The 25,391-nt window shown below is 46.6% G+C and overlaps 3 protein-coding genes across 7 annotated transcripts in view; 2 read left to right on the top strand and 1 right to left on the bottom strand.

Moving 5' to 3' along the window:
- Positions 1 to 7,585, top strand: part of ZNF625 (zinc finger protein 625) — a 16,862-nt gene extending 9,277 nt beyond the window's left edge. Inside the window, exons 2-5 of one of the 3 annotated variants that reach the window (XM_025365799.1) lie at positions 4,087 to 4,209; positions 4,418 to 4,478; positions 5,932 to 6,839; positions 7,165 to 7,585. In XM_025365799.1, the coding sequence (XP_025221584.1) occupies positions 5,939 to 6,839; positions 7,165 to 7,187 (924 nt within the window). In that variant the 5' untranslated portion in view covers positions 4,087 to 4,209; positions 4,418 to 4,478; positions 5,932 to 5,938 and the 3' untranslated portion in view covers positions 7,188 to 7,585. Of the gene's footprint in view, positions 1 to 4,059; positions 4,214 to 4,417; positions 4,479 to 5,931; positions 6,840 to 7,164 lie in introns of those variants that run through there. The other 2 variants (XM_025365798.1, XM_025365800.1) reach the window with 2 other exon arrangements.
- LOC112611850 (zinc finger protein 136) overlaps positions 1 to 25,391 on the bottom strand; it is a 520,810-nt gene that overhangs the window by 47,513 nt on the left and 447,906 nt on the right. The gene's annotated exons all lie outside the window — the stretch shown is intronic.
- Positions 12,979 to 22,910, top strand: ZNF20 (zinc finger protein 20). Of its 3 annotated transcripts, none has more exons than XM_025365793.1 (4): positions 12,979 to 13,202; positions 18,095 to 18,221; positions 18,430 to 18,490; positions 20,303 to 22,910. In XM_025365793.1, the coding sequence occupies exons 1-4, from the start codon at positions 13,200 to 13,202 to the stop codon at positions 21,699 to 21,701; spliced, it is 1,590 nt and encodes a 529-aa protein (XP_025221578.1). In that variant the 5' UTR covers positions 12,979 to 13,199; the 3' UTR covers positions 21,702 to 22,910. The 3 variants fall into 3 exon arrangements, with proteins under 3 accessions (XP_025221578.1, XP_025221577.1, XP_025221579.1); XM_025365792.1 differs by having other exon boundaries at positions 18,086 to 18,221; XM_025365794.1 differs by lacking the exon at positions 12,979 to 13,202 and adding an exon at positions 16,233 to 16,328 and having other exon boundaries at positions 20,303 to 22,175.

Raw genomic sequence — 25,391 nt, 5'->3', positions numbered from 1 at the left:
TTTTTTTTTTTTTTTTTTTTTTGAGATGGAGTCTCGCTTTGTCGCCCAGGCTGGAGTGCGGTGGCGGGATCTCGGCTCACTGCAAGCTCCGCCTCCCGGGTTCACGCCATTCTCCTGCCTCAGCCTCCCAGTAGCTGGGACTACAGGCGCCCGCCACCACGCCCGGCTAATTTTTCGTATTTTTAGTACAGACGGGGTTTCACCGTGTTAGCCAGGATGGTCTCGATCTCCTGACCTTGTGATCCGCCCGCCTCGGCCTCCCAAAGTGCTGGGATTACAGGCATGAGCCACTGCGCCCGGCCGATTTTTGGATTTTTTATTAGAGACGAGGTTTCACCGGATTAGCCAGGATGGTCTCGATCTCCTGACCTCGTGATCCACCCGTCTCGGCCTCCCAAAGTGCTGGGATTACAGGCTTGAGCCACCGCTCCCGGCCTGCATTGGAAACTTTTCTCTTTTGTTTATGAATACTTTTCGTGAGAGGAAAGCACTCAATAACCACCTGAAGGCCAGGCGCAGTGGCTCAAGCCTGTAATCCCAGCACTTTGGGAGGCCGAGACGGGTGGATCACGAGGTCAGGAGATCGAGACCATCCTGGCTAACCTGGTGAAACCCCGTCTCTACTAAAAAATACAAAAAACTAGCCGGGAGCGGTGGCGAGCGCCTGTAGGCCCAGCTACTCGGGAGGCTGAGGCAGGAGAATGGCGTAAACCCGGGAAGCGGAGCTTGCAGTGAGCTGAGATCCGGCCACTGCACTCCAGCCTGTGCGACAGAGCGAGACTCCGCCTCAAAAAAAAAAAAAAAAAAAAAAAACCCACCTGAAACTTTGTTGTGTAAAATACTTAGGCCAGGCAGGGTGTGGTGGCTCATGCCTGTAATCCTAGCACTTTGGGAGGCCAAGGCAGGCGGATCACTTGAGGTCGGGAGTTCAAGACCAGCCTAATCAACATGGAGAAACCCCATCTCTACTAAAAATACAAAATTAGCCAGGCGTGGTGGTGCATGCCTGTAATCCCAGCTACTTGGGAGGCTTAGGCAGGAGAATTGCTTGAAGCCGGGAGGTGGAGGTTGCAGTGAGCCGAGAGCGCGCCATTGCACTCCAGTCCAGGCAACAAGAGTGAAACTCCATCTGAGAAAAAAAAAAAAAAGAAAGAAAATACTAATGCCGAATGATTCCTGATGTTGAACCCTTTTTCATGTGCTTGTCACTTGAATGTATCTTTGAGAAATGTCATTGAAATACTTTGCCCACCTTTTAATCAATTAGGTTTTTACTTGGCACAGTATTTTATTAATTTAAATTATTATTAAGTAAAAAATGTAAATTTTACCAGCTTATGCAATTTTAACTGTACAGTTGATTTAGTTAGACAACTCTACATAACTTATTTAAGTGAACCATACTGTACTTTTCTTTTTGTGACTACCTTGGCTGTTAGCATAGCATCCTGAATTTTCATGCTTGTTGTAACAAGGGACAGGTTGCTATTTTCAAAGATTAAATAATATTCCATTGCGCATATATATATATATATATATATATATATATACACACACACACCACATGTTTGTTATGCATTCAGCCATCAGTGAATGGACAAGTGGATTGATGCAGCTCTTGGCTTTTTTTTTTTTTTTTTTTTTTTGAGACTAAGTTTTGCTCTGTCGCTAGCCTGGAGTGCAGTGGTGCGATCTCAGCTCACTGCAACCTCCGACTCACTTGTTCAAGCAATTCTCCTGCCTCAGCCTCTCGAGTAGCTGGGAATACAGGCATATGCCACCGCCACCACACCAGCTAATTTTTGTATTTTTAGAAGAGAAGGGGTTTCACTATGTTGGCCAGGATGGTCTCGATCTCCTGACCTTGTGATCCACCCGCCTTGGCCTCCCAAAGTTGGCTATTATTAACAGTGGTTTTCAAATGTGTCTTCAAGATCTGGATTTCACTTTTTTTTTTTTTTTAATTGAAAATAAGTAGGCCGGGCACGGTGGCTCAAGCCTATAATCCCAGCACTTTGGGAGGCCGAGACGGGCGGATCACGAGGTCAGGAGATCGAGACCATCCTGGCTAACACGGTGAAACCCCGTCTCTACTAAAAATAAAAAAATAAAAATTAACCGGGCGTGGTGGCGGGCACCTGTAGTCCCAGCTACTCGGGAGGCTGAGACAGGAGAATGGCGTAAACCCGGGAAGCGGAGCTTGCAGTGAGCTGAGATCCAGCCACTGTACTCCAGCCTGGGTGACAGAGCGAGACTCCGTTTCAAAAAAAAAAAAAAAGGAAGAAAGAAAATAAGTAGACACAAAAGTGGGTTGCTGAAAGATATGTTAATTTTGGCCGGGTGCATTGGCTCACGCCTGTAATCCCAACACTTTGGGAGGCCGAGACGGGTGGATCACGAGGTCAGGAGTTCAAAACTAGCCTGGCCAAGATGGTGAAGCCCCATCTCTACTAAAAACAATACAAAAATTAACCAGGCATGGTGGCGGACACCTGTAATCCCAGCCACCCAGGAGGCTGAGGCAGAGAATTGCTTGAACCTGGGAGGCTGAGGTTGCAGTGAGCCGAGATTGCGCCACTGCACTCCAGTCTGGGTGACAGAGTGAGACTCTATCTCAAAAAAAAAAAAATAGATATGGTAATTATATTATTTTTTCAGGTACCATCATACTATTTCATAGGGGCTGAGCCATTTATCATCCTTTGGACAGAGCACATGGGGTTCATTTTCTCTCTTGATGGTGTTCTCTCACACCATTTCTTTTTATTTATTTATTTATTTTGTTTTTGAGACAGAGTCTAGTTCTGTCACCCAGGCTGGAATGCAGTGGCACCATCTCGGCTCACTGCAACCTCCACCTCCCAAGTTCAAGTGATTCTCCTGCCTCAGCCTCCTGAGTAGCTGGATTACAGGCGTCCACCAGCATGCCCAGCTAACTTTTGTATTTTTAGTAGAGACAGGGTTTCACTATGTTGGCCAGGGTAATCTCAAACTCCTGACCTTGTGATCTGCCTGCCTTAGCCTCTCAAAGTGCTGGGATTACAGGCGTGAGCCACTGCGCCCGGACACTCTCACACCATTTCACACAAAAGTTTTTACATTTGATAAATATTTGCCTTTTTGTTGACACTAGACACCCTGGAGTTTTTGCCTCTCAATCTTGTTCCCGTTCAACCTTCAGCAATTCATCAATTGTAATTCAGGCTTTTCTACCCAAGCACAGTTTCCAAGAAAGGTTTCTGCTCTTGATTTTTTGTTTTAGTTAGTTACGACTCTTATCAGTCAGATTGGTAGGGACTCTGCCAGGCATGGTGGCTCATATCTATAATCCCAGCACTTTGGGAGGCCGAGGCTGGCGGATCACTTGTGGTCAGGAGTTCGAGACCAGTCTGTCCAACATGGTGAAACCCCGTCTCTACTAAAAATATAAAAATTAGCTGGGCATGGTGGCAGGCACCTGTAATCGCAGCTGCTTGGGAGACTGAAGCATGAGAATCACTGGAACCCGCGAGGCGGAGGTTGCAATGAGCCAGATCATGCCGCTGCACTCCAGCCTGGATGACAGAGTGAGACTCTGTCCAAAAAATAATAATAATTTAAAAAAAAGAATTTCTTTATGGAAGACAGTGAGTGTTGATAGAGTAAAAAGTCTGATGACTAAATCATGGAATAAATGTTTAGAGTCCATAGCACCATGGAACTTTGTAGGAATAGAGTATAGGAACCCCGTGCTGTCAGTCTCACCCATGTTTCTTTTTTTTTTTTTTTTTTGAGGCGGAGTCTCGCTCTGTGGCCCAGGCTGGAGTGCAGTGGCCGGATCTCAGCTCACTGCAAGCTCCGCCTCCCGGGTTCACGCCATTCTCCTGCCTCAGCCTCCCGAGTAGCTGGGACTACAGGCGCCCGCCACCTCGCCCGGCTAGATTTTTGTGTTTTTTTAGTAGAGACGGGGTTTCACTGTGTTAGCCAGGATGGTCTCGATCTCCTGACCTCGTGATCCGCCCGTCTCGGCCTCCCAAAGTGCTGGGATTACAGGCTTGAGCCACCGCGCCCGGCCCCATGTTTCTTTATACATGTGGAATGTTTCAGGATTCAGTGGCCTTTGAGGATGTAGATGTGAACTTCACCCAGGATGAGTGGGCTTTGCTGGATCCTTCCCAGAAGAATCTCTACAGAGATGTGATGCAGGAAACCTTCAGGAACCTGGCTTCTGTAGGTAAGGATAACAATATTACCTTCCTCAGTGAATTAGAGAACAAGTGTTTCTAGCTTGTCAGTAGTGTTGAGTGATTTGGAGTGTGGACAGGGAATAGGAATATGAATAAATGTGACAAGGCTGCAGTGTACCATGAACTTAGAATTTAGTACTTTTTCCATAATTTTACTAATTCAGGACTATTTTTCTGGTTCTGTATTTTAGGAAAAAAATGGAAAGATCAGAAAATTGAAGATGAGTACAAAAATCCCAGGAGAAACCTAAGGTAATTCGCGCTCACAAGAAAAAGCAGTGTCTCTCTAGACAATCATAGAATGGAAGAAAATGTTAAAAAGAAGCAAACAAGAAATAAACCAAGGCCGGGTACAGTGGCTCACGCCTGTAATCCCAGCACTTTGGGAGGCTGAGACAGGCGGATCACGAGGTCAGGAGATCAAGACCATCCTGGCTAACACGGTGAAACCCCGTCTCTACTAAAAATACAAAAAAATTAGCCAGGTGTGGAGGCGGGCGCCTGTAGTCCCAGCTACTCGGAAGGCTGAGGCAGGAGAATGGCATGAACCTGGGAGGCGGAGCTTACAGTGAGCCGAGATCGCGCCACGCACTCCAGCCTGGGCGACAGAGTGAAATTCCGTCTCAAAAAAAAAAAAGAAAGAAGCCAAGTTCCACTGTATTTATTCTTATAAAATTTTCTCTAGGACCAGGCATAGTGGCTCATGCCTGTGATCCCAGCACTTTGGGAGGCCGAGGCGGGGGGATCACGAGGTCAGGAGATTGAGACCATCCTGGCTAATGTGGTGAAACCCTGTCTCTACTAAAAATACAAAAAAATTAGCCGGGCGTGGTGTCAGGCGCCTGTAGTCCCGGTTACTTGGAGGCTGAGGCAGGAGAATGGCGTGAACCCGGGAGGCGGAGCTTACAGTGACCCGAGATTGCACCACTGCACTCCATCCGGGGCGACTGAGCGAGACTCCATCTCAAAAAAAAAAAAAAATTCTCTAAAAACATATTTAAGTGTGACACAGGCTGAACATCATGGCTCAAGCCAGCCCTTTGGGAGGTTCAGGTCAGAGATTGCCTGAGCTGAAGAGTTTGAGGCTACACTCGGCCATGATAGCACCATTACACTCTAGCCTGGGTTAAAGGGCAAGACCCTGACTTAGAAGCAATAAAATTGACAAAGACGGTTAGTACTTGTAAAAGAGTTTACCTGAAAATAGTGTTGGCAGGGCCCAGGTGCATGCCTGTAATCCTAACACTTTAAGAGGCTGAGGTGGGCGGATTGCTTGAGTCTAGGAGTTTGAGACCAGTCAGGGAAATGTGACAAAACCCCATCTCTAGCAAATATTCAAAAACTAGCCGGGCATGATAGTGTATACTTGCAGCCTCAGCTAATCAGGAGGCTGAAGTGGCAGGATGGCTTCAGATAGGGAGATGGAGGTTGCAGTGAGCTGAGATCTCACAACTGCACTCCAGCCTGGATAACAGAGTGAGACCCTGTTTTAAAAAGTGTTAAGAAGCCCTATGTCAATATTATCTTTCTCGATAACAGGTATAGCTGGGCCGTCTTGTAGAGCATGTGGTCTGTTCATGTTCAGACAGGGCAGAAAACCTACACATTGCTGGACAGTGTTAGAAATGCAAGTGCAATGACTTGTTAATGAATATCAAATCAGTGATAATGAAACCCATTATGATATACTTCTCATTGTTCACAGAGGTCTTATGGGAGAGAGACTCTTAGAAAGTAAAAAAGATCATCAGCATGGAGAAGTTTTGACCCAGGTTCCAGATGACATACTGAAGAAGAAAACTCCTCCTCGAGTAAAATCACGTGGAGAAGTCAGCATGGGTCATGCATCCCTTAATAGGCACCACAGAGCTGACACTGGCCACAAGACATATGAGTATCAGGAATATGGACAGAAGCCATATAAATGTACATACTGTAAGAAAGCCTTCAGTGATCTCCCCTACTTTCGAACACATGAATGGGCTCACACTGGAGGGAAACCTTATGATTGTGAGGAATGTGGAAAAAGCTTTATTTCCCGTTCAAGCATTCGAAGACACAGGATAATGCACAGTGGAGATGGACCCTATAAATGTAACTTTTGTGGAAAAGCCTTGATGTGTCTCAGTTTGTATCTTATCCATAAACGAACTCACACTGGAGAGAAACCATATGAATGTAAACAGTGTGGGAAAGCCTTTAGTCATTCTGGTAGCCTTCGAATACATGAAAGAACTCACACTGGGGAGAAGCCTTATGAATGCAGTGAATGTGGTAAAGCATTCCACAGTTCCACATGCCTCCATGCACATAAAATAACTCACACTGGGGAGAAGCCATATGAATGTAAACAGTGTGGGAAAGCGTTTGTTTCTTTCAATTCCGTTCGATATCATGAAAGGACTCACACTGGAGAGAAGCCCTATGAATGTAAGCAATGTGGAAAAGCCTTCAGATCTGCCTCACACCTTCGAACACATGGAAGGACTCACACTGGAGAGAAACCCTATGCATGTAAACAATGTGGGAAAGCCTTTGGATGTGCCTCGAGCCTTAAAATCCATGAAAGGACTCACACTGGAGAAAAACCCTGTAGTTCCAACACTTTGAAAGGCCAAGGCGAGGCCGGGCACGGTGGCTCAAGCCTGTAATCCCAGCACTTTGGGAGGCCGAGATGGGCGGATCACGAGGTCAGGAGATCAAGACCATCCTGGCTAACACGGTGAAACCCCGACTCTACTAAAAAATATAAAAAACTAGCCGGGCGAGGTGGCGGGCGCCTGTAGTCCCAGCTACTCGGGAGGCTGAGGCAGGAGAATGGCGGGAACCCGGGAGGCAGAGCTTGCAGTGAGCCGAGATCTGGCCACTGCACTCCAGCCTTGGTGACAGAGCGAGACTCTGTCTCAAAAAAAAAAAAAAAAAAAAAAAATAATGAAAGGCCAAGGCGAGAAGATCGCTTAATTCACATAAGATTCTTTGAAGCTATTGAATCCAATCATGGTAAAAATGTGTTTCCCTCAAATCATGGGAACCATCGCAAAATTATTCTGAAGCTTCTGCAGTCACTGTCATCTGACAGCATTCAGAAATAAATGCCAGTAGCCCAGGAGCAAAAAGTTTTTGGGGTAGTTTAGCTGAGGCTTCACTCAGAGACCTAGGACACAGAGTTGGAAATAACTCTTAAGAGAGACACACTTCCAGTAAGACCTTAAGACAGTTCTGTCATAAAAAAAATATAAGGTCTGGCTGGCACAGTGGCTCAAGCCTATAATCCCAGCACTTTGGGAGGCCGAGGCGGGCAGACCACGAGGTCAGGAGTTTGAGACCAGCCTGGCCAATATGGTGAAACCCCATCTCTATTAAAAAATACAAAAATTAGCCAGCTGTGGTGGCACGCGCCTGTAGTCCCAGCTACTCAGGAGGCTGAGGGAGGAGAATCGCTTGAACACAGGAGGCAGAGGTTGCAGTGAGCTAAGATTATGCCACTGCACTCCAGCCTGGGTGACAGAGTGAGACTCCGTCTCAAAATAATAATAATAAGGTTAGCCCAGCAAAATGGCAGGTGTATATATACAGAAAGGTCAGAAAAATCTGTTCCCTCCTGTTGAAAGCCCAATATCTAAGTGTCAAGCCCTCATTTTAAGAAACTCACTGAAGGGATAACAGAAGTGTCATTGTCAGACTCACTGCCTCAGAAAGACCTCTATCAAAACAAAAGGCTAAAGTTCCTATTCAAAAATATCCTATAATAAATGGCTGGCTATTGGGTACACTACGTATTTTATGCCATTCCTTCTCATTAGTTTTCTTTTTTCTTTTTTTTTTTTTTTTGAGATGGAGTCTGGTTCTGTCACCCAGACTGGAGTGCAGTGGCACATTCTCAGCCCACCACAACCTCTGCCTCCCAAGTGGCTGGCTTTACAGGCATGAGCCATGATGCCCAGCCTCTAACCTCTTTTTTTTTTTTTCTTTTTTTTGAGACAGAGTCTCACTCTTGCCCAGGCTGGAGTGTGGTGGTGCAATCTTGGCTCAGTGCAACTTCCACCTCCTGGCTTCCCAGGTAGTTGGGATTATGGGCACCCACCACCACGCCAGGCTAATTTTTTTTTTTTTTTTTTTGAGACTGAATCTCGCTCTGTCTCCCAGGCTGGAGTGCAGTGGCGTGATCTCGGCTTACTGCAAGCTCCGCCTCCTGGGTTCACGCCATTCTCCCGCCTCAGCCTCCCAAGTAGCTGGGACTACAGGCGCCCGCCATCACGCCCTGCTAGTTTTTTTTTTTTTGTATTTTTAGTAGAGACGGGGTTTCACCATGTTAGCCAGGATAGTCTCGATCTCCTGATCTCGTGATCCACCCGCCTCGGCCTCCCAAAGTGCTGGGATTAGAGGCTTGAGCCACCGCGCCCGGCCTAATTTTTTATATTTTTAGTAGAGACAGGATTTCACTATGTTGGTCAGGCTGGTCTTAAACTCCTGACCTCAAGTGATCCACATCAGGGTCTCCCAAAGTGCTGGGATTACAGGTGTGAGCCACTGCACCCGGCCTTCTAATCTTTTTCCCGCCTTCTAATCTTTTTTTTTTTTTTTTTTTTTTTTTTTTGAGACACAGTCTCACTCCAGGCTGGAGTGCAGTGGTGTGCTCTCGGCTCACTGCAGCCCCTACCTCCCGGTTTCAAGTGATTCTGCTGTCTCAGCCTCCTGAGCAGCTGGGACTACAGGCGTGTGCCACCACACCCCGCTAATTTTTGTATTTTTAGTAGAGACAGGGTTTCACCATGTTGACCAGGCTGGTCTTGAACTTCTGACCTCAGGTGATCCACCTGCCTTGACCTCCCAAAGTGCTGGGATTATAGGCGTGAGCCACTGCGCCTGGTCATTTTTGTATTTTTAGTAGAGATGGGTTTCTCCATGTTGGCCAAGCTGGTCTTGAACTCCTGACCTCAAGTGATCCATCTGCCTTGGCCTCCCAAGTGCTGGGATTATAGGTGTGAGCTACTACGCCAGGCCTAATCTCTCTCTCTCTCTTTTTTTTTTTCTTTTCTTTTTTTGAGACAGAGTCTTGCTCTGTGGCCAGGCTGGAGTGCAGTGGCCTAATCTCGGCTCACTGCAACCTCCGCCTCCCAGGTTCAAGCGATTCTCCTGCCTCAGCCTTCTGAGTAGCTGGGACTAGAGGCATGTGCCACCATGCCCAGCTAATTTTTGTATTTTTAGTAGAGATGGGGTTTCACCATGTTGGCCAGGATGGTCTCGAACTCTTGACCTCATGATATGCCCACCTCAGGCTCCCAAAGTGCCGGGATTATAGGCATGAGCCACCACGCCTGGCCCTAATCTCTTTTCAAAGTACTTTTTTCTTTAATGAATGTCATAAACCAAAACCTTTTTTTCTAATGACAAACATTTTTCTTTTTTATTTTATTTAATTTTTTTTAGAGACTTGGTCTTGCTGTGTGCACCCAGCTGGAGTGCAGTGGTATTCACAGGTGTGATCTTAGTGCACTAGAGCTTCATATTCCTGGGCTCAACAATCCTCCTACCTCAGCCTGCCAAGTAGCTATCACTACAGGTGCCAGCTGCTGTGCCTGGCTTCCACTTTTTTTTTTTTTCCTTTAATCAGCTCCTTTTAAAGACCAAAGAAAACCTGTCCTCTTGTGTGGCCTAAGTTGATCTGTGAACATTATTCGCTATGACCCAGAAAATCCCACAAACTCGTGCATGTTAGAAGGATGAAACCCTCATGTTCACTGTAAGAACTGTGAAGGTGCTCAGGCCATCACAGCTATGCTTATATGAAAAGCCACCAAGTATCTGAAATATTTTCTTTTACAGAAATTATGTATGCCATTTCAGTCTTAGAAAATGGAGTTGGGGCCGGGCGCGGTGGCTCAAGCCTGTAATCCCAGCACTTTGGGAGGCCGAGACGGGTGGATCACGAGGTCAGGAGATCGAGACCATCCTGGCTAACACGGTGAAACCCCGTCTCTACTAAGAAATACAAAAAACTAGCCGGGCGAGGTGGCGGGCGCCTGTAGTCCCAGCTACTCGGGAGGCTGAGGCCGGAGAATGGCGTGAACCCGGGAGGCGGAGCTTGCAGTGAGCTGAGATCCGGCCACTGCACTCTAGCCTGGGCTACAGAGCGAGACTCCGTCTCAAAAAAAAAAAAAAAAAAGAAAATGGAGTTGGTAGCTGTACCCAAGACAAACACTGGGGTTGAACTCACCATCAGTTGTCCAAAAAAGGTACTGAAATTTGCTTACAAGTACAGAGTTATGCCGAACTTAACTGTATAGATGTAGATTCCCTGGTTGTTGAGCACATCCAGGGAACAAGGCACCCATAATGTACCACCTGACTTAACAGAACTCATGGGCAGATGAACCCATCCACAGATTCCCCTGCCACATCCAGATGATGCTTAGTGAAAAGAAACACACTGTTCCAAAAGCAGAAGAGGAGGCTGCATGGAAGAAAAAGATACCCCAGAAGAAACATAAACTTAAGAGACAAAGAAATTCAGCCAAGGCCGGGCGCGGTGGCTCAAGCCTGTAATCCCAGCACTTTGGGAGGCCGAGACGGGCGGATCACGAGGTCAGGAGATCGAGACCATCCTGGCTAACACGGTGAAACCCCGTCTCTATTAAATACAAAAAAACTAGCCGGGCGAGGTGGCGGGCGCCTGTAGTCCCAGCTACTCGGGAGGCTGAGGCCGGAGAATGGCGTGAACCCGGGAGGCGGAGCTTGCAGTGAGCTGAGATCCGGCCACTGCACTCCAGTCTGGGCGACAGAGCGAGACTCAGTCTCAAAAAAAAAAAAAAAATTCAGCCAAAAGAAAATGCAAATAAAAGTTCAAAACAAAAAAACCAACTCTAAAATTCATAAAACACAAAATATCATACTGTCTTAAATATGCCTCTATGATATCTCTCTGATAAAAGTTGGCTGTACTAGAGAAAATGAAAATAGGTGTTGGTGACCGGCAGATTCTGGGTCTATGATGAATCAGAGAAGGATGGTTTTCACTGTTTTACATTTTTTTAATGCCTGATGTTGACTTGGTAGAAAGATGATAATAAAGAGATTCTTCTGCCTATGTGTTTTAGATTACTCATGTTGACTGAAGAAAAAAAATTAAATTTGTTAAAGAAAGTGAGTTTGATTTAGGATTGACTGAGGACAATAGCCTGAAAGCAGTTCTGACAGACGGCTGCTATGCAGTATTTTAGTTTACAGTTTATAAGAGACAAGTGGGCCCTGTGCTGTATCTTGTTTTTTCTTCAAAGCATATTTCTGGAGAGTGCAGAGTCCCAGAGTCAGGAATGTTACAAAGTCAGGCTGGAAACCAGAAATAAGTAACATGACTAAACATTTGTATGTTTTTTTGTTTTGTTCTGAGACGGAGTCTCACTCCATTGCCCAGGCTGGAGTGCAGTGGTGCAATCTCGGCTCTACTGGAACCTCAGCCTCTTTGATATAAACGATTCTAATGCCTCAGCCTCCCAAGTGGCTGGGATTACAGGTATGCACTACCACACCCGGCTAATTTTTGTATTTTTAGTAGAAATGGGATTTCACCATGTTGGCCACGCTGGTCTCCAACTCCTGATCTCAGGCGATCCACCCACCTCGGCCTCCCAAAGTGCTGGGATTACAGGCTTGAGCCACAGCGCCCGGCCACTACTGCCTCACTGTCATGCAGTTAAATAATCTTAGACGCTTCCTCCTCGACTTTATACATACACACCGGAGGAGGGCTCTGCTCCTGTGTTATTCTCGCAGTGGGGTTGAGGATGTTTGTCTCATGGAAACTGGTGATGTGAGAAGCAGGTGAATAGCCTGCAGGGGGCAGCAGAGACCAACGCCAGGGACTGGACGCTGAGGCCAGTATGGATCCTGCCAAGGAGGGATGTGGAGCTCTCCTGGATGCTTCCTGGGCAGGCGCCCTGCTACAGGTGGCTTGCAGCTGTTCAGAGCAGATCCAGAAAGAGTGTGGGTTCTGACACGCTGCAGCGCCCTGGAAAGCAAGAGACCCACGTGCAGGTGCACTTCAGGGGTTTTGTCTTTCTGCGGCTGTACATCTGGAATCTGGGGCCGTTTTCAGGAGCAGTGCTTTGGGTTTGACATGCAAAGGGTCCCTGGGGTCAGACTAATTTGCATATCTGAAGAAAATCTGTGAAGATCAAGTTCAGGGAAAGAACTGTTTGGGACCTCTCCTGGAGAAGGGGCTAATGAAGTTGACAGTTTATTTAGGTCAGAAGCTTAAAATCACCAAGTGAGAGTTTTCTGCCGATGAAGATGAAGGTCTGGAAGGAGGGAGCGTTTCCACACTGTGAGGTGGGGTGAGATATGTGAAAGCCTTGGCCATGTCTCATCCCTAATTCCGGACCCCTGAAGGACAACTGCCCCTCCTTCCTGGTGCAGTCGTGTCTGGCCTAGTCTGGGCACCCCTTCCTGCTCTGAGGTCAGCAGATCGCTCCATTGGACACTGAGTCTGGAATTCCCTGCACACACTTAGGACCCTGTGCAGGACGAGGAAGCACGGACAGCCTATTTAATGAGGAAGAAGACAGTGCCCTGTCTAAAAATCAGGAGCAAATTTGGCTGAAAAAATATCCAATGATCAGGGCTCAAGGAGAGAGTTGTCCCTTAGAGAGAAGCTATGGCTAGAACTGATCAGTCGGGCTCCGCAGGGCCCGTTACCCAGGGCTTGTGCCGTCACTCAGTTCTGAGGGGGCGGGGCCTTGCACCTTGCCCAATCAGAAGCGCTGGGGCAGGGCCTGGCCAACTGTCCAGCCGGAAGGAGGAGGCCCATTCCGGCTTCCACTTTTGATGCTATGCAGATTGTTGTCGGGATACTAGATTTCCTACTCGGAGAGGCCCGGGTCCCTTCGCCACTTCTGTCTCTCTGCCGCCTGCACTGTGACCTGCACTATTCACGGGAGCCCTAGAGAGGACCCCAGGACACCCGGAAGCCGGGAAATGGTGAGTGTGTGGGGCCGGAGTCCCCAGACGGGGGAGGGGCTGGGTGAAACCGGCCTGAAGCGGCTGTGGCGGAACCCGGGTCTCCTCATGGCGCCTCCTGCATCTGGGACCCGAATCCCTCTGTCTCAGCCTGCCCCTCCGTCCCCTGGGCCGCAGGGTGTGGCTGGGCCGGCAGCCAGGACCCCGGGCGTCCTGTCCTGTTCGTGCGCGGGCGACTGTGGGTCCTGGCCCCGGAGCCCTCTCTGGGCAGCTCCGCGCCCACAGCCCCCGATTCTGCGGGGACCACGGGAGGGTCATGGGGGAATCCCGCGGGGTTTTTTTCTGTTAAAAGTTAAAGAGTTTGGGCCGGGCGCGGTGGCCCACGCCTGTAGTCCCGGCACTTTGGCACTTTGGGAGGCCGAGGCGGGCGGATCACGAGGTCAGGAGATCGAGACCATCCTGGCTAACACGGTGAAACCCCCTCTCTACTAAAAATACAAAAAATTAGCCGGGTGTGGTGGCGGGCGCCTGTAGTCCCAGCTACTCGGGAGGCTGAAGCAAGAGAATCACAGGAACCCAGGAGACCGAGGTTGCAGTGAGCCGAGATCGCGCCACTGCACTCCAACCTGGGCGACAGCGCGAGACTCCGTCTCAAAAAAAAAAAAAAAGAAAAGAAAAGAAAAGAAAAAAAAAATTAAAGAGTTTGAGCAAACAGCGATTCATGAATGAGAAACACCCAATCATGACTTTTGGTTTGTTACCAAAAAACTTTAAGAAGAATTGCATTTTGTTAACGGTGGAGGGTGTCCAGGTTCTTGGCGTCTTGAACAAAGAATTGGACAAAACGCATAAAACAAGGAAGGAATGAAGGGATTTAACACTCCACAGTGTGCGAGCGGGGCTGAGCACAGGGGCTCAAAGGCCGCGTTACAGAATTTTTGGGAGTTTACCCCCTGGAGGATTCCATTGGTTACTTGGGGTATGCCCTATGTCAAAGGAGAGGATGAAGTAAAGTTATAAAATCATTTACTGGCCGGGCGCGGTGGCTCAAGCCTGTAATCCCAGCACTTTGGGAGGCCAAGACGGGCAGATCATGAGGTCAGGAGATCGAGACCATCCTGGCTAACACGGTGAAACCCCGTCTCTACTAAANGAGGTCAGGAGATCGAGACCATCCTGGCTAACACGGTGAAACCCCGTCTCTACTAAAAAATACAAAAAAAAAAACTAGCCGGGCGAGGTGGCGGGCGCCTGTAGTCCCAGCTACTCGGGAGGCTGAGGCAGGAGAATGGCGTGAACCCGGGAGGCGGAGCTTGCAGTGAGCTGAGATCCGGCCACTGTACTCCAGCCTGGGCGGCAGAGCGAGACTCCGTCTCAAAAAAAAAAAAAAATAAAAAAATAAAAAAATACAAAAACCTAGCCGGGCGAGGTGGCGGGCGCCTGTAGTCCCAGCTGCTCCGGAGGCTGAGGCAGGACAATGGTATAAACCCGGGAGGCGGAGCTTGCAGTGAGCTGAGATCCAGCCACTGCACTCCAGCCTGGGCGACAGAGCGAGACTCCGTCTCAAAAAAAAAAAAAAAAAAAAAATCATTTACTTGGCTTAAGCCCTATGGAGTGGGCATTTCCTTTCATAGCTGAAGTGTGAATAGGCCTTATGTTCCCTGCCTGCAGACCCTATTTTCCTGCCTCAACTTGAGTTTGATTTTGGTGTCCTTAGGTAATTACTTATGGCACTAAACACACTTCAATCTAATTGCTGCTGCTTTAAATTTGTTCCCACTACCTATAGGGACTGGCTTCCTCCTGCATTTTCCTAATCTATGGGATGCAGGGTCTCAAATCCTTCACCCTGCTACCCCACTTAACTCTTCAGTGGTTTGCAGTAACATCTTAAATGTTCAATTACTTTCCTGCATCTCCAAAAATTAACTCCCCTTCTCCAACTCACAGTATTATCAACTTTCTTTTTTTTTTTTGAGACAGAGTTTCACTCTTGTTGCCCAGGCTGGAATGCAATGGCACCATCTCTCCTCATTGCAACCTCCGCCTCCTGGGTTCAAGCGAGTCTCCTGCCTCAGCCTCCTGTATCAACTTTCTTTATTGTATAGTATATTTCTTCATCCTTTCTTTCACATAGATGCAGTATTTTAGTGGTTTGTCATCTTTTCACAAGGTCATGGATGACTCTTTTTAAAATATTTGTGTTCTGTTTCTGAACATTTCACGTTAACAGGAAAATAGAGAATAACAACTTGATACTCCAGTGAAAAACCCCTGTTCCTCTCCTCTTATCTTGTAAGGCACAGACACCATCTCAGAATGTCTTTGGGTTGTTTCCTTTTTTGTTTGTTTGTTTTGGTTTTTTTTTTGAGACAGAGTCTCGCTCTGTCGCCTAGGCTAGAGTGAAGTGGCGCGGTCTTGGCTCACTGCAACCTCCGCTTCCCAGGTTCAGGTGATTCTCCTGCCCTCAGCCTCCCGAGCAGCTGGGTTTACAGGTATGCGCCACCACAGCCGGCTAATTTTTTTGTATTTTTAGTAGAGATGGGTTTTCACCATGTTGGTCAGGCTGGTCTTGAACTCCTGACCTCAAATGATCTGCTCGACTCAGCCTTCCAAAGTGCTGGGATTACAGGCGTGAGCCACCACGCCTGGCCTGTTTCCTTTTTGAAAACTTTACAGGGTGATGTGTCTTCAGGAGTCCCAATCTATCTTTTCCTGGTCCTGGGTTTCAGAACTGTCTGGGGCTGAGCCAAAATGCCCACAGCTTCCATCCCTCCTGGCCTATTGAATATCAGCCCCTGGGTCAATCCTCCCAGAGGAGGGTATGGGGCCTCCCAAAGGAGCAGCTGAATTTCCCAAATGGGAGGAGACTCCTGGTACACTCTTCATCTAGATAGCCAACCCCTTGGGATGCTCAGTTTTTCTCCCCCAGTCCCAGCTTCCATTACTTGGAGACACATAGCTGGTCAGCCAGTTGGATGTTGCTATTAAGAGAGAGGTGTAGGTTAGGTGAGTCACAGCAGAGTCATCTCAACAAAGCCATGACATAACAGTGCATTCCTCACAATCCCAGAGAGATGAGGGCAGCATGCCTTGCAGGGCAACACAGAGTGAGGGGAACATCCAGGATGCAGATTCAGCCAGCAGGTGGGGAGAAAGACAGACAGGGACCTTTGGGCCAGAGTTTTTCTTGGGGTCCAAGGAGGTTTCTCTCAGGGAGTTGTTTCTGGTAGATTTAGAGCAAGCAGGTGCTAGTTCTGTGAAGTCAGGCTCTGATTAAGAAGTGGTCTATGCCATCCATGTGGTTGTAAGGGTAAGTGGGGCAAGTCAAGTTGATGTATGAAGCTGTTCCACAGTGAAGTGGTCACCAGGAGGCAGCCATGGAAGTCACATATGTGGGTTAAGCACATGCAGGAACTGGGAGGAGGTGGAGAACTGGGAACTGTTGAGGTCGAGTGCAGCTTTCTTTTTCTTCTTCTTCTTCTTTTTTTTTTCTGCGACAGAGTTTTCCTTTGTCGCCCAGGCTGGAGTGAAGTGGCACTCTCTCAGCTCTCTGCAACCGCCGCTTCCCGGGTTCAAGCAATTCTCCTGCCTCAGCCTCCCGAGTAGCTAGGATTACAGGCACGCACACACCCGGCTAATTTTTGTACTTTTTAGTAGAGAGGGAGTTTCACCATATTCGCCAGACTCTTTACCAGACTCCTCACCTGAAGTGATCGGCCTGCCTTGGCCTCCCAAAGTGCTGGGATTACAGGTGTGAGCCACTACACCCGGCTTGAGTGCAGGTTTCTTCCGTTATAAGAAAGTGAAACCCATAATGAAAATGCATGGTAAGGTGACATAAGAACTCATGATAACAGGCAACTCTAGAAGTAATTCATGTGGAGATGATGGGCCAAAGATTGTTTGTTCTCCTGTAGATAACCATCTGTCCTTGTCCCTGTTAAGTGAGGACCACTTGCATAATTGGCTGGTGATACCTGCTTTGTCATGGTTTCACTATTTTCAGAATCTGCTGTTTTCTATTAGTCTATCTTTCTATCTGTTAATACCATTTTCTCTTGATTAGTATAGATTTTATTTATTTTATTTTATTATTTTTTTTTTTCAAGACAGAGTTTCGCTCTTGTTGCCCAGGCTGTAGTGCAATGGCGCAATCTCAGCTCACTGCAACCTCCAACTCCCGGGTTCAAGTGATTCTCCTGCCTCAGCCTCCCAAGTAGCTGGGATTACAGGCATGTGCCACCATGCCCAGCTGTGTTTTTTTTTTGTTGTTGTTGTTGTTTTAATAGAGACAGGGTTTCTCCGTGTTGGTCAGGTTGGTCTCGAACTCCCGACCTCAGGTGATCCACCCACCTCGGCCTCCTAAAGTGCTGGGATTACAGGTGTGAGCCACTGCGCCTGGCCTATTTATTTTATTATTATTTTTTTTGAGATGGAGTCTTGCTTTGTTGCCTAGGCTGGAGTGCGGTGACGCAGTCTCAGCCCACTGCAACCTCTACCTCCTGGGTTCAAGCCCTTCTCCTACCTCAGCCTCTCGAGTAGCTGGGACTACAGGCGCCCACCACCATGCCTGGCTGATTTTTATATTTTTAGTAGAGACAGGGTTTCTCCATGTTGGCCAGGCTGGTCTCAAACTCCTGACCTCAGGTGATCTGCCTGCCTCAGCCTCCCAGAGTGCTGGGATTACAGGCGTGAGCCACCGCACCTGGCCGAAGACCCTCTCTCTTAACAAAAAAAGGCTTGGTTTGTGGGAGAACATGAGTATAGACAGAAAGTAAGAGTTGTGATGACTAAGTCATGGGATAAATGTTTGGAGTCCACAGTATCATGGGAACTTCGTAGGAATAAAGAATAAGCCTCCAGGGCTGTTAGTCTTACCTGTCCTCCTTTACATGTGTGAGATGTTTCAGGATTCTGTGGCCTTTGAGGATGTGGCTGTGAGCTTCACCCAGGAAGAGTGGGCTTTGCTGGATCCTTCCCAGAAGAATCTCTACAGGGATGTTATGCAGGAAACCTTCAAGAACCTGACCTCTGTAGGTAAGAATGACAATATTACTTCCCAGTGAATTAGAGAACAAATGTTTCTAGCTCATCAATGCTGTTCATTGATTTGGAACATGGACAGAAAATACTTTGATGAATAAATCAGACATGGCTACCATGTACCATGAATACAGAATCTAATTATTTTAAAATAAATTCATACTAATTCTGGATCTGTGTTTTCTCTGGGTCTGTGTTTTAGGAAAAACATGGAAAATTCAGAACATGGAAGATAAGTACAAAAATCCCAGGAGAAATCTAAGGTAATTTTGTCTCACAAGACAAGACAATGCCTCTAGAAAATCTTAAAATGTGAGAAAATATTAAAAAGAAGCAAAAGAGCCGGGTACAGTGGCTCACACCTGTAATCCCAGCACTTTGGGAGGCCAAGGCAGGTGGATCACGAGGTCAGGAGATCGAGACCATCCTGGCTAACACGGTGAAACCCCGCCTCTACTAAAAATACAAAAATTGCCGGGCGCAGTGGCTCAAGCCTGTAATCCCAGCACTTTGGGAGGCTGAGACGAGCGGATCATGAGGTCACAAGATCAAGACCAACCTGGCTAACACGGTGAAACCCCGTCTCTAGTAAAAATACAAAAAACTAGCCGGGCGAGGTGGCGGGCGCCTGTAGTCTCAGCTACTCGGGAGGCTGAGGCAGGAGAATGGTGTGAACCCAGGAGGTGGAGCTTGCAGTGAGCTGAGATCCGGCCACTGCACTCCAGCCTGGGCGACAGAGCGAGACTCAGTCTCAAAAATAAATAAATAAATAAAAAATAAAAATAAAAATACAAAAATTACCCAGGCGTGGTGGCAGGCGCCTGTAGTCCCAGCTAGTCGGGAGGCTAGGCAGGAGAATGGCGTGAACCCAGGAGGCGGAGCTTGCAGTGAGTCGAGATCACGCCACTGCACTCAAGCCTGGGCGATAGAGTGAGACTCCATCTCAAAAAAAAAAAAAAAAGCAAAAGAAATAAACCCAGTATCAAATTTATGTATTCATAGAAAGTTTTCCTAAAAACATATGTTTAAATGTAACATAGGCTGGGCTGGGCACTGTTGCTCATAACCAAAATCCCAGTCCTTTGGGGCGTTCAGACCAAAGGATTGCTGGAGGCCAGGAGGTTGAGGCTGCAGTGAGCCATGATGGTATCACTGCACTCCAATTTGGACAACAGGGTGAGTTGTGACCCCAGCTCAAAAAAAAAGATGCACATGTTTAGTATTTGTAAAATAGTTTACTTGAAGATAGGATTATGAAGTCCCATAGAAAAACTAATTTTTAAAAAATATATATACCCAGACCATCTTGCAGAGCATATGGTTCATTAATATTCAAACAATTCAGACAGAGCAGAAAGCTGACACTTTGCCGGGCAGTGTTAAAAATGCAAGTGCAATACTTGTTAATGAATATAAATCATGATTTTTTTCTTCTTTTTTGAGACAAGAGTCTCGCTCTGTCTCCCAGGCTGGAGTGGAGTGGTGTGGTTTCAGCTCACTGCAGCTGCCACTGCTTGGGTTCGAGGTATTCTTGTGCCTTAGCATCCCAAGTAGTTGGGATTACAAGCGCATGCCGTCACAGCCAGCCAATTTTTGTATTTTTAGTAGAGACAGGGTTTTGCCATGTTGGCCAGGATGATCTCAAACTCCTGGCCTCAAGCCATCTGCCCGCCTCAGCCTCCCATAGTGCTGAGATTACAGGTGTGACACACTGCACCCAGCCAATATAGATCGCTTTTTTTTTTTTTTTGAGACAGAGTTTTGCACTTGTCACCCAGGCTGGAGCACAATGGCACTATCTCAGCTCACTGCAACCTCTGTCTCTGGGGTTCAAGCGATTCTCCCACCTCAGCCTCCCGAGTAACTGGGATTACAGGCACCTGCCACCGTGCCCGGCTAATTTTTGCATTTTTAGTAGAGACGGGGTTTCACCATGTTGGCCAGGATGGTCTCGAACTCATGACCTCAGGTGATCCGCCCACCTCAGCCTCTCAAAGGCGTGAGCCACTGTGCCCGGCCCTATACGTCACTTTTAATCAAACCGTTAATAATATGCTTCTCATTTTTCACTGAAGTCTTATGACAGAGAAACTCTTTGAAAGCAAAGAAAGTCATCACTGTGGAGAAAGCTTCAACCAGATTGCAGATGACATGCTGAACAAGAAAACTCTTCCTGAAGTAATACCGTGTGAAAGCAGTGTGTGTGGAGAAGTTGGCATGGGTCACTCATCTCTTAATAGGCACATCAGAGCTGACACTGGACACAAGTCTTCTGAGTATCAGGAATATGGAGAGAATCCATATAGAAATAAGGAATGTAAGAAAGCCTTCAGTTATCTTGACTCCTTTCAATCACATGATGAAGCTTGCACTAAAGAGAAACCCTATGATGGTAAAGAATGTGCGGAAACCTTCATTTCCCATTCATGCATTCAAAGACACAAGGTGATGCGCCGTGAAGATGGACCTTATAAATGTAAGTTTTGTGGGAACGCTTTCTTTTTTCTCAGTTTATGTCTTATCCATGAACGAATTCACACTGCTGTGAAACCATATGAGTGTAAACAGTGTGGTAAGGCCTTTACTCGTTCCACTACCCTTCCAATACATGAAAGAACTCACACAGGAGTGAAGGCCGATGCATGTAAGGAATGTGGGAATGCATTCAGTTTTCCTAGTGAAATTCGTAGACATAAAAGGTCTCACGCTGGAGAAAAACCCTATGAGTGTAAGCAATGTGGGAAAGTCTTCATTTCTTTGAGTTCCATTCAGTATCATAAGATGACTCACACTGGAGAGAAACCCTATGAATGTAAGCAATGTGGAAAAGCCTTTAGATGTGGCTCACACCTTCAAAAGCATGGAAGGACTCACACTGGAGAGAAACCCTATGAATGTAGGCAATGTGGTAAAGCCTTCAGATGTACCTCGGACCTTCAAAGGCATGAAAAGACACACACTGGTGATAAACCCTATGGATGTAAGCAGTGTGGTAGAGGCTTTAGATGTGCTTCACAACTTCAAATTCATGAAAGGATGCACAGTGGAGAGAAGCCCCATGAATGTAAGGAATGTGGAAAAGTATTCAAGTATTTTTCTTCCTTGCATATACATGAAAGGACGCACACTGGAGAGAAGCCCCATGAATGTAAGCAATGCGGAAAAGCATTCAGGTATTTCTCTTCCTTGCATATACATGAAAGGACACACACTGGGGATAAGCCATATGTGTGTAAGGTCTGTGGCAAAGCCTTCACTTGTTCCAGTTCCATTCGATATCATGAAAGGACTCACACTGGAGAGAAACCCTATCAATGTAAGCACTGCGGTAAGGCCTTTATTTCCAATTACATTCGATATCATGAAAGGACTCACACTGGAGAGAAACCCTATCAATGCAAGCACTGTGGCAAAGCCTTTATTCGTGCCAGTTCATGTCGAGAACATGAAAGAACTCATACCATTAATATATGAGAAATCCTGTTAGTGGAAGAAATAGGAGAAGCTTTCTGTTGTCCCACTTCCTTTGAAACACGAGAAAAGAGAGTGGTGAAAGGACCTCTGGATAACTGCCTTTTGAATTGAGAAGAGAGACCTGCAAAAGGACAATAACATCTAGAAGGACTTGGATGGTTCTGTAATACAATTCACCTAGAGCCAATCTTGCATGAGATTTCAAAGGCACAGAAAAGGAAGGCATCAGTCACACATTAGAGGCACCACACAGGGAGAGAGGTGTGTGGCTACCTACCTCCAGCCCATTTTCCTGATTCTTTCACTTGTTAATCGAGAGTATCCCCCAAATCACTTGTCTCTGTTCCTCAGAGCTATAGGTCTCCAGAGATGTCCCCAGGTGCTCCACATTAAAGATACATGCCCACTTTGCTATTTCTTCAGAAATGTTAAAATGTTTACCAGAGAACTAATAAATGTTGTTATGGCTGGAAATACTCCCTGATGCCCAACTCCTCTATAGATTGAGTTGGTTTAAGAGGTCTACTTTGTGTTGCAAGCATTGTTATTTCTACGGATAGTGACCTTGTTCTTGATTAAACCAACTAGATGGGAGCTTGTTCCTCTGCTGCATTGTGCAGTGATTGGTCTCACCAAGGGCTTTTATGTGAGAAGAGCCACCTTGCTCTTATCAGGAAACGTATCACAACTGAATGTAATGTCTCACTTCATTTTTAACTTTGTATGAGTATACCTGACTAAAAACACTAATGTGGTTTCTTGGCAACAAAGACTTTTGTTCATGTATTTTAGAAATAAGCTTATTAACTGTTTATAACAACTGCATACTAACAATTATTATTTTTTAATTAAGAAGCTATATTATAACATCCCATTAGCATCATGTATTAGATCAAGTTGATAGTGTTACCATGTTATCCCATGGACACTGTGAGTCAGTGTTGCCATGTGGATGTCAGGCATATTTTTCTTCATGTAGATTTTACTTTTCATGCTTATATTCTTAGTTTTTATCTGGATCATGACTTTTCATTTATTCTAAACACCAAAGGTCATCTCATGTTCTTGAGTGACTTCTGACCAAAGACCACCAGTGGCATAACTGTCGTCAAAGAGGGTGTAACATACTGTAGTAATGAATATGACCAAAAGCCATAGATGACTATGAGATGTATGAGAATTACAAGGTAGTCACATTCATGAGAAGAGCAAAATTTGGGGTATCTTTGTGATTTAAAGTGTTTTCTTCTGTCACATTTTGAGACATGGTTAAAGAATGAGTTATTTTTGTATTGATCCATCATGGTCACTGAAGAGCATCATCTCGCATTGCAGGTGTATGACATGTGCCTGTTCAGGGGCAAAAGACTCGGCCTTCTGGTGACGGAAGGCCAGCCATCAGACTTCTGGACTGGTTTTTGCCATACTATTATCTAAATCCTGACATATTCCCTATAATTTATGGACATTGTTAACCATAACATACCTCAGTTAAAATATATAAATTCACTTCTTATCAAAGTATATACTATGATTTTATTTATTTTTTGTAGAGATGGAGTCTCCCTATTTCCCAGGCTGGTCATTGACTCCTGGATCATGTGATTCTCCTGTCTCCATCTCCCCAAGTGCTGGGATTATAGACATGAGCCGCCGCAATCAGCTAGTACTTTTGTTTAAAAAATCACCTGGCCAGGCGCGGTGGCTCAAGCCTGTAATCCCAGCACTTTGGGAGGCCGAGACGGGCGGATCACGAGGTCAGGAGATCGAGACCATCCTGGCTAATGCAGTGAAACCCCGTCTCTACTAAAAAATACAAAAAACTAGCCGGGCGAGGTGGCGGGCACCTGTAGTCCCAGCTACTCGGGAGGCTGAGGCAGGAGAATGGCACAAACCCGGGAGGCGGAGCTTGCAGTGAGCTGAGATCCGGCCACTGCACTCCAGCCTGAGCCACAGCGCGCGACTCCGTCTCAAAAAAAAAAAAAAAAAAAAATCACCTTAGCCGGGTGCGGTGGCTCATGCCTGTAATCCCAGCACTTTGGGAGGCCGAGGCGGGCGGATCACGAGGTCAGGAGATCAAGACCATCCTGGCTAACAAGGTGAAACCCCGTCTCTACTAAAAAATACATAAAATTAGCTGGGCCTGGTGGCAGGCGCCTGTAGTCCCAGCTACTTGGGAGGCCGAGGCAGCAGAATGGCGTGAACCCAGGAGGCAGAGCTTACAGTGAGCCGAGATCGCGCCACTGCAGTCCAGCCTGGGTGACAGAGTGACACTTCATCTCAAAAAAAAAAAAAAAAAAAATCACCTTGAGTCCTATGGTGCCTATATGTTTTTGAAAACTGAATTTCCTGTCCATTAAGGAACAAAGTCAGCATCACTATTCCAATCAAGTCTGTCTTTCTCTGGTAACATGCTGTTGATGCAAACTTGTCAGGAACCCCCTTATGCTAATACTGTGAAGCTAATGACATCATGGAAAAGTCATGCATGGAACAATCCAGTCATTTCTTTTAAGGCATCATGGGTGCTTCTCTTCACAAAAGCTTATTTGAGTCTCCCTAGAGTAAAAATCCCAGGTCCCAGCAGACATAGAAGCAATCATTGACTGACCAAACCTTAACTATGTGTGATGATATATGGAAAATACCTTGATTTGTGAGACATGATTTTTTTTTTTTTTTTTTTTTGAGACAGAATCTCACTCTGTCACCCAGGCTGAAGGACAGTGGCGTGATCTTGGCTCACCGCAACCTCTGCCTCCTGGGGTCAAGTGATTCTCCTGCCTCAGCCTCCCAAGTAGCTGGAATCACAGGCACCCACCACCACACCTGGCTAATTTTTTTTTTTTAGATGGAGTCTTGCTCTGTTGCCCAGGCTGGAGTGCAGTGGTGCGATCTCTGCTCACTGCAAGCTCTGACTCCCAGGTTCAGGCCATTCTCCTGCCTCAGCCTCCCGAGTAGCTGGGACTACAGGCGCCCACCACCACGCCTGGCTAATTTTTTTTGTATTTTTGGTAGAGATGGGGTCTCACTGTGTTAGCCAGGACAGTCTCCATCTCCTGACCTTGTGATCTGCCTGCCTCGGCCTCCCAAAGTGCTGGGATTACAGGCTTGAGCCACCATGTCCGGCCAATTTTTTGTATTTTTAGTAGAGACAGGGTTTCACCGTGTTGGCCAGGCTGGTCTGAAACTCCTGACCTCATGTGATCCACCTGCCTTGGCCTCCCAAAGTGCTGGGATTACAGACGTGAGCCACCATGCCTGCCCAAAAATTCTTATTGTAACTATTCGTGTCTTATTTTTACACTTTTTCACAAGGCAAGGTCAAAAAGCAAAGGAAAAAATCCTTTTAAGATCAAGGTACTTAGGTTGAAAATGTGTTTTTTCTCAGGAAAAACTTGTAATTTTATAATTACAATCCTCAGTTTATTTGCAGCATCACCAAATTTTCTTAAAATTACATATTTCTGTAATTAGAAATGTTTTTATTTATGACATTAGTTGACAAAAAAATTACTTTAAAAAAAGATTAGAAACAGCCGGGCACGGTGGCTCACGCCTGTAATCCCAGCACTTTGGGAGGCCAAGGCGGGCAGATCACCTGAGGTTGGGAGTTCGAGACCAGCCTCAACATGGAGAAACCCCGTGTCTACTGAAAATACAAAATTAGCCGGACGTGGTGGTGCATGC

Source organism: Theropithecus gelada, chromosome 19, assembly GCF_003255815.1.
Source record: "Theropithecus gelada isolate Dixy chromosome 19, Tgel_1.0, whole genome shotgun sequence".
Classification (NCBI taxonomy): Eukaryota; Metazoa; Chordata; class Mammalia; order Primates; family Cercopithecidae; genus Theropithecus; species Theropithecus gelada.
This window is presented reverse-complemented; position numbering and strand designations above follow the sequence as displayed.

Excerpts from the sequence above, each read along its gene's own strand:
- ZNF20 (XM_025365792.1), top strand. Across the intron at positions 18,222-18,429 it reads CAAGAACCTGACCTCTGTAG|GAAAAACATGGAAAATTCAG; the intron begins GTAAGAATGACA and ends TCTGTGTTTTAG. Across the intron at positions 18,491-20,302 it reads AATCCCAGGAGAAATCTAAG|TCTTATGACAGAGAAACTCT; the intron begins GTAATTTTGTCT and ends TTTTCACTGAAG.